The following is a 15,304-nucleotide window of genomic DNA, read 5'->3' as shown; positions in this document are numbered from 1 at the left end:
TTATAAGATGGGGGAAGCCTTTGAAATATAATAGGCCCATCAACGTTTAAAAGAAAAGTGGTGTCAAAATGTGTTTTTAATCGTACCATCTGAGATGATTTTTGTGACACAATTTTATGTGATGTGTGATTGTGTGCAAAACATGGGCCGATGGAAGAAGTCCAACATCATCTGTTGAAACCTAAGATCTTAAGCCGAAAGACTTGATTGGAAAACGTAAGTTCCATAATTTTTCTTTGTGCAATAATGACTTTTGGAAATATTCAGAAATGTGAAATTATTCATTTGACAAAGCCAGTATTTGCTAAATGAATAACATGTAAATAATACCCGTGTTTGGGTTAGGCCATAATTTCATTTTTTCTAATGTATGTGATATCAGGCGGGGACCTTGATCTCCTCAAATTGTTGGGAAAAAGACAATCCCCGAGATATCGTGTCTTGTAAATTTATTGTTATCCAAATCTTTAGTTTATTGTGAAAATTTGGGATTGTCAAAATTTTTGTGGTTGTCCAATATTTTAACGTTTATTATCAAATATAATTTTCACGTAAATTATTTTCATATTTTCTTTTATGTGAAATAGTTCCGGCATGGTAAAACAGTAGGTTTTCCATATCATTGTAATTAATGCCGGAAATATATAAATGTAATTTTTGATGTATTTATATTTTATAATGTGAATTATGTGAAACAAATTCCAATGGCGTTAAAATTAACAATGACCTATTGTGAAGTGATATAATACTAGCATCGTGATTATGCAAATTAATAACTTTGTTTTGGTCTTAGCCATTCGAATATGTTTTATGTTTAATATAAAAGTAATGATTGGTTCTTTTAATTAAAAATCATGCAGTAGTTATTTAAAATATTTTGTTGGACATGTTTAACATTATCAGATATAAAACCCTAAAAGTATTATTTATTATTTGCAAGTTTGTTATCAATTTTATTTATTGCAGCGTGTCTGGGCTGACTATAACTTGAATGAATGTGAATAACTGTAAACTGCTGCAAATGGACACTTATGTAACATCGTCATAATGAAGGAGAATTAACCAGTATACTACGTCATCAACTACGCATCATTATACTAATTGGATAAAATTACAGGACTTGACTTTAAGGTTGTTAAAACTTTAAATATAATCATCATCGTCATCTTAAAAATAAAATGGAGAAATTGGGTCATCGATTGGAATATATGGACTGAACTTTTATGCTATGTTAAATCATCATTCTATAATCAATCATCAATTTATCAATATGCATAAGTGACTTTGCAAATATTAAAATTATTATAACTATATAAAAAAAAATTTTGTCTTGATATTGTTATTGAATATAGTACTTATTGATTCAGGTGTTAATATAATTCTTTTTGTTTGAACTTGGTCTCTAACTTGGAAGTTCAAGTTAGCATCAATAATATTTTTAAAGGCATCTTATCTATTATTAATATTAAAGGCCCATTCAGTGATTTGCTCATCCGAACGATCGTAAAAATCATCAACATTTTGGTACCTTTGTTATTACATAGATGTGCAAACATAGCCTGCGAATGGTTCAGCCGAAAGCCGTGTAGGCCTATTTAAGACAAAATAAGACATTTTACACGAATCTGTATTTTTAGATACTGACAGTATCTAAATTAGCTACATGTATTTGAATGGCGGGGCTTCAACTTCGTCAGTACTGCTGTTTTCTTCGTTTTTGCCAAAGTTGGCATTTCAAAATACCAAATGACAATTTGAATGACTTATCCTTCTCTTTTAAGCAATTTATAAACAATTTTATTTTTTTTTACTCTTGCGCTGGAATCACTGAATGGGTCTTTAAGAAATGTGGCGTATCATGTCAAAAACAGACATGTTTTGGGCAGCTTATAAACTTTGAGGCTTTTACATAAAAAGCTATTTTCCTCCACAACGCAGTTTTCCCCAATAAAAATCGGACATTCCTGAGCGAAGGTATTGAGTTTGTAAGTTATGGTATTAAAAATTGGAAATTGAGATATCGTGGGTAAAAAGCTGAAAAGACAAAAAAAAAAAAAAAAAAAACCCAAAAACAAACCAGAACAGAACAAAACAATTTGGAGAACAATAATGAATTAACAGTAATGAACAATAATGAATTAAAGAGTTGACAGGAGATTAGGAGTTAATGTTTGCTGCTGTTTCAGTGTACATGTTCTCATCGTTGATGGTTTGGTGGACTGTCATGTAACATGAATGCAAGTCTAAAAAAAAAATCCTAAAAATGCCTTTCACATTGACCAAAACTAATTACAAAACCTCTTCTACATTGAGGCTGGCTTTCCCTTTTAAAGGGAATTTTTATTAAAAGTTGCACCTACTGTATTGTTTGAGAGTTGACTCCTATGGACTCAGATGCAACTTTTACGGTCTCCTTTTTTACATAACGAGCCATTGTGACTGAACGCAATGGTCTATTGCCATTTGGTCTAATACCATTTCGTCTAATTCCCGTTTAGTCTATATTCAATTGGTCTATTACCAGAAAGGCTAATTGCCTAATTGTCTAATAATCATATAGTCTAATGTCCATTTATTATAATATTGTTTGGTCTAATAACCGGTATGTCTACTAACCATATAGTCTAATAACCATTTGGTCTAATATTTCTTTAATAACCATTTGGTCTAATACCCATTTGGTCTAATAACCGTTAGGTCTAATACTCGTTTGGTCTAATAACCAGTTAGTCCAATACCATTTCGTCTATTTATTAATAAACTAAATGCTTGTAAGACTAAATGGTTTGTAGACCAAATGAGTATTAGACCAAATGGATATTAGACCTATTGATTATAGACCAAATGGGTATTAGACTAAATGGTTGTTAGACTAAATGGTTGTAGACATATTGGTTAATAGACTAAATGGTTATCGGACCAAATGGTTATTGGACCAAATGTATTATAATATTGTTTGGTCTAATAACCTTTATGTCTACTAACCATATAGTCTAATAACCATTTGGTCTAATATTTCTTTAATAACCAGTTGGTCTAATACCCATTTGGTCTAATAACCGTTAGGTCTAATACTCGTTTGGTCTAATAACCAGTTAGTCCAATGCCATTTCGTCTATTTATTAATAAACTAAATGCTTGTAAGACTAAATGGTTTGTAGACCAAATGAGTATTAGACCAAATGGATATTATACCTATTGATTATAGACCAAATGGGTATTAGACTAAATGGTTGTTAGACTAAATTGGTTGTAGACATATTGGTTAATAGACTAAATGGTTATCGGACCAAATGGTTATTGGACCAAATGGTTAAAGGACCAAATGATTATTAGACGCAGTGGATATAGACTTAATGGGTTTAGATGAAATGGATGTAGACGAAATGGATATTAGACCAAAACGTATGGCGCTATAATTTGGACCATATGTGTAAAACAAACAAGGCTATACATATCTTTTTATACTTTTGCATTTTGACAAATACTTTTCGATTTATTTCAAAAAGTATTTAGGGAGGAACTTTTAAGTTGTGTACCCTATATGAAAAACTATTGCACTATGAAATAGGTCATATCTATTGCGATTGAAGTGACATTATTTACTCATGCATATTCATGAGGTGTAATAAATAGAAATATCTGTTGAATAAAGTCCTTTTAAAAATAATTTTAATTAAAACTATTTATTTAAAAATACAAAACTCTAATTATAAATGTCTAAAAGGTTTAGGCATCATGAGCGGAAGTATGATATAAAATTTCATTTAATGGTATTAGCATTTCATTTGTGTTACAGGCTTTTGAATGCATGTGCACCAGGTTGCATGAACATATTTCTTTTTCTGTAGTACAACTTACAAAACACATCATATTTTCTTTAATATACATGTAATATTTGCAAATCATTTTAGTCATGTTTGTTACCCAGCCAGTATGCACATATTCATTTAGTGTGGGGTTGTAAATCATGTGATTTTCTCATATAAGTTATGAAGGAATTCTTTTAATGCCAGATATTACCTTCTATACAATACTCTTCTCTTACAAGGCCCAGATCAACAAAAATCAAAGTGAAAACATTGTAATATACACATATTTAACAGTTGTATGTTAACAGTATTAGCTACGATTAAGCTATAAATAGAGGTACAAAATTGTATTAAATAATAAACTCAGGATGTGGGTCACTTTCATATCCAGAGAGGTTGACCTAAGGATATCTAGCCATTATTTCTTATTTGATTTAGTTAGAACACTTCTGCAATTGTGTTATAATCTTAATCCACAATTGTTTCATAATCTATATTGGATAATTGAATATAACATAGCTGCTGCTTTTTTTACCCATTATTGCTTTTATGATTATTAATACATCACTAACCTGTAGATATCGATGAATGCACAACTAATACCGATAACTGCGACCCTAATGCAAGTTGCACTGACACAGAAGGCAGCTTTGATTGCAAATGTAATGATGGTTACTATGGCAACGGGGTGATATGTACCAGTAAGTATGCTTATATATACATTTTTTTAGTCAAGTCTGGATTTTATTTTTGGTATGTTTTGTTTGAATGTTGATGTTTTTTTAATTTGGGTTGGCGGGTTATTTGGCGCAATTATTTTTCTCTCTGACGTTGAATTATTTCTGTCCTATGACTTTCTATAAGAAAATTTACATATTAAAAGTGCATAACATTGCAGCAAAGTATGCCAGGGAACTCAACATCAGTAAGCTTGTTACTGAGCAAGTTTGTTAAATTGATAACATCTGTTACCAGATCGTATGATTATTGATCCTCGTCTGCGGCGTTCTGTCAGATCCCACGACCAAGCTGTCAAAATCCCAAGATCCAACCTGGTCAGCCACCAGAGGTCATTCCTTCCATCCTCAGCTCACCTTTGGAACGATCTACCTGGTCTAATTATCTCGAACCAGAATCGGCTGAGCTTCAAACGGGAGGTTAACAACTATCTTGGCGCCAACCCATCAGCGCTATCATACCGATAGCAGCTGTTAATGCCTTGCATAGTTCAGACATAAAAAAAAAAAAACTCAATGTTTGAAATTTTAAAGATTAGCATTAACATATTTTATAACATGTCTTTAGGCAACAAACTAAAATGATATATGTGACATGATCTGATTCAATCAGACTAATGTCGGCATTGATGAAATAGGCATAGATATGTAGCAAAAATAAATTTTTAAAAAATGTAAGAATATTTACATATTACAGGGGCGGAGCCAGGGGGCTAAGGGGGTGCGAGCCCGCCCCCGGTATGATCTAGGGGAGGGCAGAGGGAGCGCACACCCCCTGGTATATCCCCCAAAAATGTTTTTTGAGCATGTTTGAGCATTTAATAGTGTAAAATGATGCACCAAATGGCTTTAATTGGACCCCCATTTTGCACAATTTTTGCAACTTCCCCCTTAGACACCCCTGAGTATGGGTAACAAATGGCCGTTTTAGCTTTTACTTTGGACATCCAACACTTTTACGCAATAATAGTGGAAACGTGTCCACGAATGGCTTCAATTTGGCCGTCATTTCACAAATTTTCGGCTTTTTCAAACTTAAATCTTACACAATAATAGTGCAAAAATGGTCCACCAAATGGCTTAAATTTCTCTTCATTTTCCAAAAGTTTCTAACTTCTCAGGGGGGCACATCCCCCCTTAGACACCCCCCTGTGTCACGCAAGCACGACGCAATGGCCGCGAATTCGCGGCCATTTTTCCCATTCAACTTTATTTTCACCGTCCTGGATCCGCCCCTGCATTAAAAGTGCATAACTTTGCAACAAAGCATGCCAGGGAACTCGACATCAGTAAGCTTGTTACTGAGAAAGTTCATAAAATTAATAACTAAATTTTCAGATTTTAGATAAGATTGTGGCACATAATATTAATCAATACAAGTAAACATAAAAATCATGGAACAATTTGCAAAAATCCAATATTGAATCCTAATGCCAAGGCATCCTGCAGACCCATTCCCACAAATATTTTACTTATACATAGTGTACACAAATTGCCAATTTTACTCTGTTTGTTGCAATAATCAGGTAAATTTGTCATCTTAAACAGACCTAAAGAAGAGGCACACTACAAGTTTGGTTTGTACTTTTGTTTTTGTTCACCTTTACAGTATGTGATGCTGACAGATATGGAAATCAATGTACAGGAATCTGCACCTGTATTACAGGTGCAACATGTCATAATGTTGATGGAATGTGTACATGTGATGAATCAGATCAAGGGTTTGAATGTAATAAAGGTAAGCATAATTATTGACCGGACAATTGGGAAGGAACCACAAATTAAAATTATATGTCTGGATACTGTGTGTTCCAAGAAATGTTGACATATTGTTTTTGTTTTTTGATAATTAAAAGACTTCATAATAATATAAGAAGTCAAAAAATACTGGTGCATTTGGCTCTGTGCTATACACCCAGATTCCAGTTATATGCTGCAAGAATAAATAACAGGAATATTTGCACTGAACAAGTAAAAGAAAAAACATATTACAATTTCTGTAAGAACAAGTCCTTGAATAGTGATCCATAATAATTTTTGTGAAACTTAGCCAAACATCTAAAAATCATACTTCTAATCTGTGCACCAAATTGCAGTGAAGTTGTTGATGTAGCCAAATTCATGGTGTAAGTTAAAACAAGTTGAACCTTGTTCAGAGTGTTTAACACTGGGGATATCTCATTCTAACTTTCAAACACCTACCAGACCTATTGATGACAAGGCAGAAATGTTGAATATATGAAGCAATTGACAGCAAGTATATAATTGCTTTTATTTTCCAGATAATCTGCAGGTTAGTATACAAGAACCCGAGCCAGTGCTTGATGGACAGAATGTTGACTTGGTATGTGAAGTTAACCTACCAAGAGCAGAGCTAGATAATGGAAATGTATTTTGGTTCAAACCGGATGGCTCTACAGTACCTGGAGTACCTCAAGACCCTGACATGGGATTGTACACTCTGCAGTTGACTAATGCACAACCAACTGTTACATCAGGTCTCTATAGATGTATTGCTTCTACTATGCTTCAGACAGGGCAACCTAAAACAGTAGAGGACACATATAATCTTGATGTGAAAGGTAAGGTTGCTGTATTTTTGCTAGTGGGTTAAAGTAATACCTACAGAAAATGCAACAGATAATTCCAAGGTCGGCTTTGCGCTTAATATTATTAAAAAAAGAATAGATGGTGTTAATCTGAGGGACTGGCATTTTGTGTTTGTTAATCATGTAGGGATTTATGTGTACATAATGTCAGGGTATGTAATAATTGATGTAGATACTATTTATTATATAAAAACAGGGAAAATCTGTTCCAACTGACCGGCGGGGAACCAAAGGATGGATCCAAAAGGATACAACAGTGTCACACTAGCAATGGATAAAATTAAAAACAGGGAAAATATGACACAACATCCAATGGGGAGTAACATAAGACATATAAACAAAGTTAAAAACCCGACGTTTCGAAAAGACAAAACTTTTCTTTCTCAAGGGATAAAATAAGAGACCTGCTCTCAGTATAGTGGAGACCAGCTCTATTTATTATGTCATACATTATATTGAAAAAGTAATTGAACCGGAAAGTGATAGCAATTTCAGAATATAAGGCTTGCACATTATATTAAAGTCCTGGTCATAAAAATGATTCCAGTTTTCATCAAGTCAGTGTTCCTTAAGGGGTCGGTCACCCACCTTTGCACAGTATTTTTATGGGGCCTGAGAGCACATCAGACACACCTAATTGCATTCTAAATAAGATAAATGTCCTGATGATATTAAATAATGGTAAGGGGGGTGATAGATAAATGTCCTAATGATATAATGCAAATTTCATGGCAAGTTATTAAAAATTGATATTTGTTATATTTAACAGTCCTGGAAGTAAACTTTATAAATCTAATGATATGTACTTACAGTGTATGTAGCTGGGAGGGACATCTGTTTTTTTCCCAAAGAGACATAAATGTTTTAGGTGTTTTGGGGAAAAAATGTATATCTTCCAATACGCAAGGTCACAATTTATATGATGGACGGCTTTTCATCTCAGCTACATACACTTAAAGTACATATACATATCATTAGATGTCAATTTTGAATACTTTGCCAGAAAATTTGTATTATATCTCAAATTTCAAAAATTAAAAATTATTTGATATCAGAAGGACATTCCTCATTTTCAGAATGCAATTTTGTGTGTCTGATGTACTCCTAGGAGGCTAGACCCCACTAAAAGCTAATCAATCTCAAGTGAATATTTTTGCTATGTTTAAATCAATCAAATTGTGGGCCTTTTCAGTGTATATCTTATTAATCTCCTTTCATGTTACTTTAACTTGCAGCACCTGGAAGAATCATAAATGGAGATATTCAAGTGGAGGCAGATCTTGGTGTCACTACTGACCTTGATTGCACAGTATACGGCAACACAGACCCTCAAATCGCCTGGTATAATCAGAATGGAATTGGGATTGACGGAACAGAAGACAAATATGACATCATTCCATCTCAACATTCAGATCTGTTCACTACCAGGGTTTTAAGAATTTTTAACATTGAACGTGGTGACAACGGTAGCTACACCTGTAATATAACAAACACCATAAATGTGCAATTTGATGACTTGCGATATGATTCTGCAGAATATGCTCTGCTCGTGTTAGGTAAGTAATGATATCAGTTAGCAGCTTACAGTCTGTGCATATTGTTTTTACACCACTTTGTAAATGAGTCACTTTGATTTAAATTGGCACACAATCAATAAATGGACTAATTTGCACAGTCATTATGTAATATTAGAAATACATTCATTAGGAGAATTTTGATGACTCAGCTTTCAATTGCACAACTTGATATTTCTGATGAGGGAATAATCACTAGAGTGATTTGTATAGTGTAATTGCTGTGCTCACAGATTTTGTGCATATGATTTATCAAGAACACATGCGTAGCATGATATGAGCACACCTCCCTATTGAAGTGAAAACTGTAACATTTCCATCAATAAATGAAATGTTAATATTTCCAGCAAATGCCCAGTTTTGACCAAGTTAAAGACTCGTCTAAGAGAACTCCAAGGAACTGTGTATGGGAAACTCTGGAGATTTTCTGAAAGCATCAATTTTAGAAAATTTGATTATTTTTGGCCAAAAGAAAAAAAATGTTAAGGAAAGAACTTTGGGAGGGTAGACAAATGATTCATTTATTCACAGGTTTTTAGATTTTTTAAATCAACGAAATGTATGTCAAGTTATGCCAAGAAATGTCTTGTAATTTTAAGGGGGGAGTTATTTTTTGTGAACCCTTTATGTGACTGGACGCGGCGAATCAGCCGTTAAGTCGGCCCGGTCAATTTTGTTTTATTTCGTGTTTAGAAAATATACACCATAAGTTTTAAATGGTAACTTCAAACGATATCCAAAAGCGGGGTTATGATTTATTGAACTCTGTTCCTTCGACAAAATTGTATTTTTTATCGGTTCTACATGTGTCTCTTTTTCTACATTTCTGGTAATAAATATCCAACAGTCATAATTGGCGGTTAATTTCAAATAATACCCAAGTCAACGAGGTTCACAAATATCCTCTCATTGTTCATTGTTGATTATACATACCTAGATAAAATACAATGCTTTGTTATCTACCACTTGAACAGGATTTAGCCAAAGCAAACAAAGACAAGAACTATTCTATAGAAATAGGTAGAAGCTTATTATCCTCTTCAGCAGTAGTATTATTGATTGATTTAAACAGCGTTTGATAAGATACTTGTCGCAACGAATTGATACACCTATGAATACGACCTTCACATACATTTGACACTTTAACTCAAAATACAATTTGCCGAGTTTACGGCTGATTCGCCGCGTCCACTCACATATTATCAACATAAAACTAGGGGGGTGTGATAATTCCAACTTTTTATGAATTGCTGCTGAAAATACGGTATTGACTATACTAAACAAGAATATGATCATTAAAAATAAATTTAAGTAGATTAACCCCCCCCTGTACATGCAACCTGAAGATTTGGCAACAAGGTTGCCGAATTCGGCAGCCTTGCAAATTGCTTAATGTAGTAGGCTATCATAGAAACTGAAAGAAATTGTGATTCTTGAGCCTATTTAATAATTATTTTGTATTGTAAATGCTGAGTTTTATCAAATGTGTTGACAATAACATAAACAGCTTATCAACTGGAGGATAAATATCACTTTTTATTTGTCTAGAAGAGTGAAATGCTTCATTTAAGTCCATTAGACATCACATTCCTCAAATAGAGGTTCAGGTTTTCGGCATTATATTTCACACACAGTTTTCTATGATCGTTTAATTGCAAACATCACTTGATTTAAGAAGTGAAAGACTTGTGTCCCTTGCATACCTTCAAGATACAGCTGCAAGGATCGGTGGCTTGTCAAGCTTCTCTGGATTCATGGAAGATCTAGGCCTATGGCATGCTCAGCTGTAAGATCGCATTCCCCACAGGTAAAACTGTCTCCCTTCTGCTTCTGAAACCCGGAACAAGACATGATCGATCATCGTTGTCTTTGTGGCTTCATTATAAGAAGGATTCTGCTACTTTAAATGAGTATATAGGCCTATCATAATATGCTATTATCATACATGTTCTTGATTTGCTGGAATCTGTCCATTGACACAAAGGAGAATGCTGGTACTGTATGTTGATGTTAAGAAGGTTTTTGGGATCATTGCGCAATTAGTCATCATAAAGTTGATAAAAGGCTGGTATCAGTTTTGAGTAGGTAGTAACTGTTGAAGTTTAGTTAGTGAAAAATATGGGTCTATAATTGTGATGTAAACTAATCAGAGCTCCTGTATAGTACGACTATATGGTTTTCAGGGAGTCCAGATCCAAGAAGCACTGATAATGCATGCAAGTATGTGTTCATATCTATAGGGCCTACTTGGACTTGTTCCATGATTTATTAAGTTTGTATGCAGCTAAGTGCCTGTTGAGTCAAACTGCTCGACGATGAGGCAGTAGTTGAGTAGTATTATTCTTGGGTATTATCTTGTCTACCTATTCTGTTCTCAATTACATGCTTGGTAAGACTCTTAGGTCCGTATGAACAAATGAGTTAGACCGGGTGTAGAGTTAGACCTGGTCTAAGTGGAATTTAGTCCCAGGACAAGGGACATTTTCCTTTACATTTTCTAAAGCTATTTTGTATTATTTTTGAACTATGCATGTAAATCTTTAGAATTTGCTACTCTATGAAGTAAATAAGAGTAAAAGACCATTCCTGATGGAACTCAATTCCACTTAGACCCTTAAACTCTTTTGTGCATACAGACCTTAGGGCCTAGACCTTAAGTACAGAAAAGATGGTCAGATATAAACCCAGAATCCAGCCTTTCATCAATAAGACTTTCTACACCTACACTATGAGCTGTTTGATCTGTGATAACAAAGTCTATCTCTTCATAAAGCGTTTTATATAGTTTCTACTCCACTTGCTGCTTCTAAGATCACGAAGATAGGCCTACTCACTTTTTACACCACACTAAACTATAAATGTCCAAAATTGCTCAAATGTCATCATATGGAACTAATTTCACACAAGTTAATCAAGAAGGCCACATACACAACCCATAGTTTTAGCAAAAAGCACTTTAATCAAGTGTTCACAGCCATTTCAACTTCCATTAATGTCGTCTGCTACATACAGTAAGTACACAAGCCTGCCGAATTCGGAAACCTTGATTTCATGATTAATGATTGAAAACAGATAACAAGTAGGCCTGCAATGGCAGTGATGTTATTGTTAAAACGTTATCTTTTTGAAACATTGTATTTCGTTGAAAATTAAATAAAAGTGCTTTTTTATTTTTTGGTGGATTTCCTTTATTTTTATTAATGTAGCCAAGGTAGTAAAGTCATCAGGTTATGGAGTAGTCCATGAATAAAAAAAAAAAATAATAACTAATAAGGAACTAGTCCATGAATAAAACAAAAAATACAATTAATAAGCATGCAAAATTGTAAGGTCCATATTCTAGTGATACGTGTAGAGGGTCTCTAAGCTAAGGTCAAAGACAAAGTATATGGAAATTGATAAATAAGCAGCACATTTCCTGGAAAAAAAAAATTGTAAATTTTGAAGTGTTCCTTTTTTCATTAGGATTGTAGACAACTAGAAATTACTGATAAGGATCTTTAAGATAAAGTGTTGATCAAGGTTTTTCCTTTCTGACATCATGCAGCAATGTGTCACTTGACTTATTTTTTGTTGTTGTTTTTTTGTGTGTTTTTTTTCCTACTCGCATGTAATATGTGTATTTGTCTCAGAACAAATCTAAAAATGATTTTGTTTGTTAAAATGTGTTCATGTTTTTTGTAAACAATTTCATTGTTTTGTATCAGAATACAATCATACAGTGGAGTAGATTTCTAATCCTGCCATTCTCTTATTTTCTCCAGAATCACCGTTGATAGCAATTACAACTCTTGAAGCTCAGGATAATGAAACAATTCGCGTCTCATGGGCCGTTACTTTCACTGGCAATTTACCATTGGATAGGTGCACTGTTGAATACCAGCAAGATGGTGATGTGGATTGGATGGTTGCAACCAATCAGGCTATTGGTGAAGATTTAAGCTATGACATCACAGGACTAATGCCTTACACATTCTATGATGTTAGGCTGATGTGTAATAATAGTGTTGGAAACAGCAATCAAGTAGAAACTGTGACTCCAGAAAGAACAGGGGAATACTGTAAGTTAAAGCTGAATTAAGAGATAGGCCCTCATGTGTTCAGTTCAGTTCAGTTTATTTCATCCATTCAAAATACATGTTAACATAATACAGAATAATACTTTCTTGTATAAAACAGTGTGGAACATTTTAAATTATATGACAAAAGTATGAGAAACAGAGGATGAGGATGCCACCAAACGCACAGCGTGATGACGTGGCACCCTATACGTAATGTTTCAATTTTACAATAAGCAAAACAAAATTTAATACATTAGGAAAAAAACGAACAAGCCTTGTAAGTAGAGAAAATACAAGATTTACCAATGCAAAATTCAAAGTATACAATGCATATTAAATAAGAAATAATTTTATAACCAGTAGGCATATCTAGAATATTAAGTCATTTTAGGCAATTTCCAAAATATTACACGAAAAAGATGTATTGTAAAAGTAACAAGTATTGGATATAGGCCTACAACCTTGAAAACAAAACATGCATGCATGAGCAAATCAGAGGCCTAAATCCAACATTTACATGTGAAATTGTAAAAAGGCTAGTACCTACAAAGTAAATGATAAATATAGCAAATGATAATGATATTCAATATTGAAGTTACATACAAAAAAATTGTTGGAAAATAATTTATTGGAGACAAACTCCAACCAAGATCTACCCGCAAGGCAGAGGGAACAATATAACACAAACACACGAAAACAAGTCCAATTTGAGATATATTTTAATATAATAATAATAATAGAAATATAAAAAAAATATTTGATCCATTATAGTGTAGTATGGTATGTCAAGAAAACAGCTCCCGTAGGATTAGAGTGTTAAAATTGATTTTTTTGCAGTTCTGGGTTCCAAAGGGTCCAAACTATCAGAAATTGATGGGGTTCAACATTTCCCGACCCCCTACCGCTTTCTGGGGGGTCATCCATTTTGGGACCCCCAAAACAGCATTTTAGCCAGTTAACAACCAATTTTCGTAAAACTAAAGTTATTTTGTAGGTTTGAAATATTCTGATTTGATTTATTACACTTTTAAAGCAATCAGAACTGTCTTTTTCTGACTTTTGGAGCAGTAGCTAGGGTCTCTATTCAGCTGGGACCCCAGACACCCCCCTCGATCCCCGGACTGACCCATGTCCCTTTTTCAGTCATCATTACATTTCGTGACCTAATCCTCTTTTCTTGGTCAATACAAGAACAACTTTTACCATTATTTGGTCATTTCAGGGGCATCCAGTGACAATTAACATTTTACTGCAGGTGCAGAACATTATGAAGGGCATTTCCTGTTCTGTTCTGATTCTGCTACTAAATCACTATTGTTATCACAGTCCTCCGAAAGCGGCACATGTACAAACACAGCGGTTATTGCTCCACTGTATAAAACCTCGCCGACAGACTATGTGACCCTCTATACCGCTCTGCAGTTAACCCAGGGTATCTCTGCCACTGTCGTCGGCCCTCACAGAAAGACACTGATAACATTAGATCATGACCTGGACTCCCGTGTGTTGAAGATTCAGCGGTCGGTTGGAAACACCCATTGGATATTTAGAGCAGGAGGTCTCCACATTGCATTTGCTGCCTTTCATGCTCTTGGTAAAATAATTGATGGTAGTGGCCTCGACACATGTGCTATTGAAAGTGGTGCATACAAATCGCCAGCTCTTCGTGGGATCTTCGGTTGCAAAGCTTACAAGCTTATGATGCTGCGTTTTGATGCATTCTTATCGACACTTCCAAAAGGTCCAGTTCGTATCCTATGCAGTGATCTCAAGGGCAATCTCCATGAACGTAACCCACAGATGGTAGAGACATTTGAAGAAGTCCAATCCTGATACTCAAGCAATGTCAAGCCACTGGAAGATGAAAACGTCATTGGCAAGTTCGCTCAGTTCTTGATTCAGTATCTTCACCAGTAGAGAGTTTTCTTGTCATCATTAGAGAACCTTATCCAGTATTTATTCGCTCATGATCTCGTCTGATGCCAGCCCATCTTGCTCAAATGAATGCTCTAGAAAAAGATGACCCAGAAACATGGAATGCACTGAAGTCTGGTGAATTTGTAGTGGCAAGATCAGAGGATACCCTTCACCCATATCTTCACTGATCAAGCCCTCGAGCAGGAAATCAAGAAGCTAAAGGGACATGGTGGAATGGTTGGACTCAGTAGAGATGAAGCCGCTCTAGACCGACTAGTCACTACCACACCTCATCTTGCTGGTCTAGTGAATCAATACATCTCAGGAGAGATTGCAATGAGGTCAAGAGCAAATGATCTGAAGCTACCTCACTTGATTGAGTTGCACTGTGGAGACAATCCGTTCAAAGAGCAAATACAATTGAAGAGTCTGGTTTCATCGGCGCTTGTATCAGATGAGGCAAATAATGATATTCTGCAGTTTGCAGAGAAGGGCCGGAAGCGCTGTGAGGAGTTTGTTTCTGAGCGTTTGATCTCTACATCAAGACTCTCAGTGTGGGACAAAATGAAGAAACTCAAGTTGAAGACCTTTTCG

The 15,304-nt window shown here is 34.7% G+C and overlaps 1 protein-coding gene across 1 annotated transcript in view; it reads left to right on the top strand.

The window, feature by feature from the left end:
* LOC140169245 (cell adhesion molecule Dscam1-like) overlaps window positions 1–15,304 on the top strand; it is a 43,143-nt gene that overhangs the window by 14,253 nt on the left and 13,586 nt on the right. The window contains exons 4-6 of the mRNA XM_072192504.1: window positions 4,391–4,513; window positions 8,394–8,714; window positions 12,497–12,793. Coding sequence (XP_072048605.1) covers window positions 4,391–4,513; window positions 8,394–8,714; window positions 12,497–12,793 — 741 coding nt within the window. The remainder of the gene's footprint in view (window positions 1–4,390; window positions 4,514–8,393; window positions 8,715–12,496; window positions 12,794–15,304) is intronic.

Source organism: Amphiura filiformis, chromosome 1 (assembly GCF_039555335.1).
Source record: "Amphiura filiformis chromosome 1, Afil_fr2py, whole genome shotgun sequence".
NCBI classification, from domain to species: Eukaryota; Metazoa; Echinodermata; class Ophiuroidea; order Amphilepidida; family Amphiuridae; genus Amphiura; species Amphiura filiformis.
Note: the sequence above shows the minus strand (reverse complement) of the source record. Positions and strands in the feature narration are given on the sequence as shown.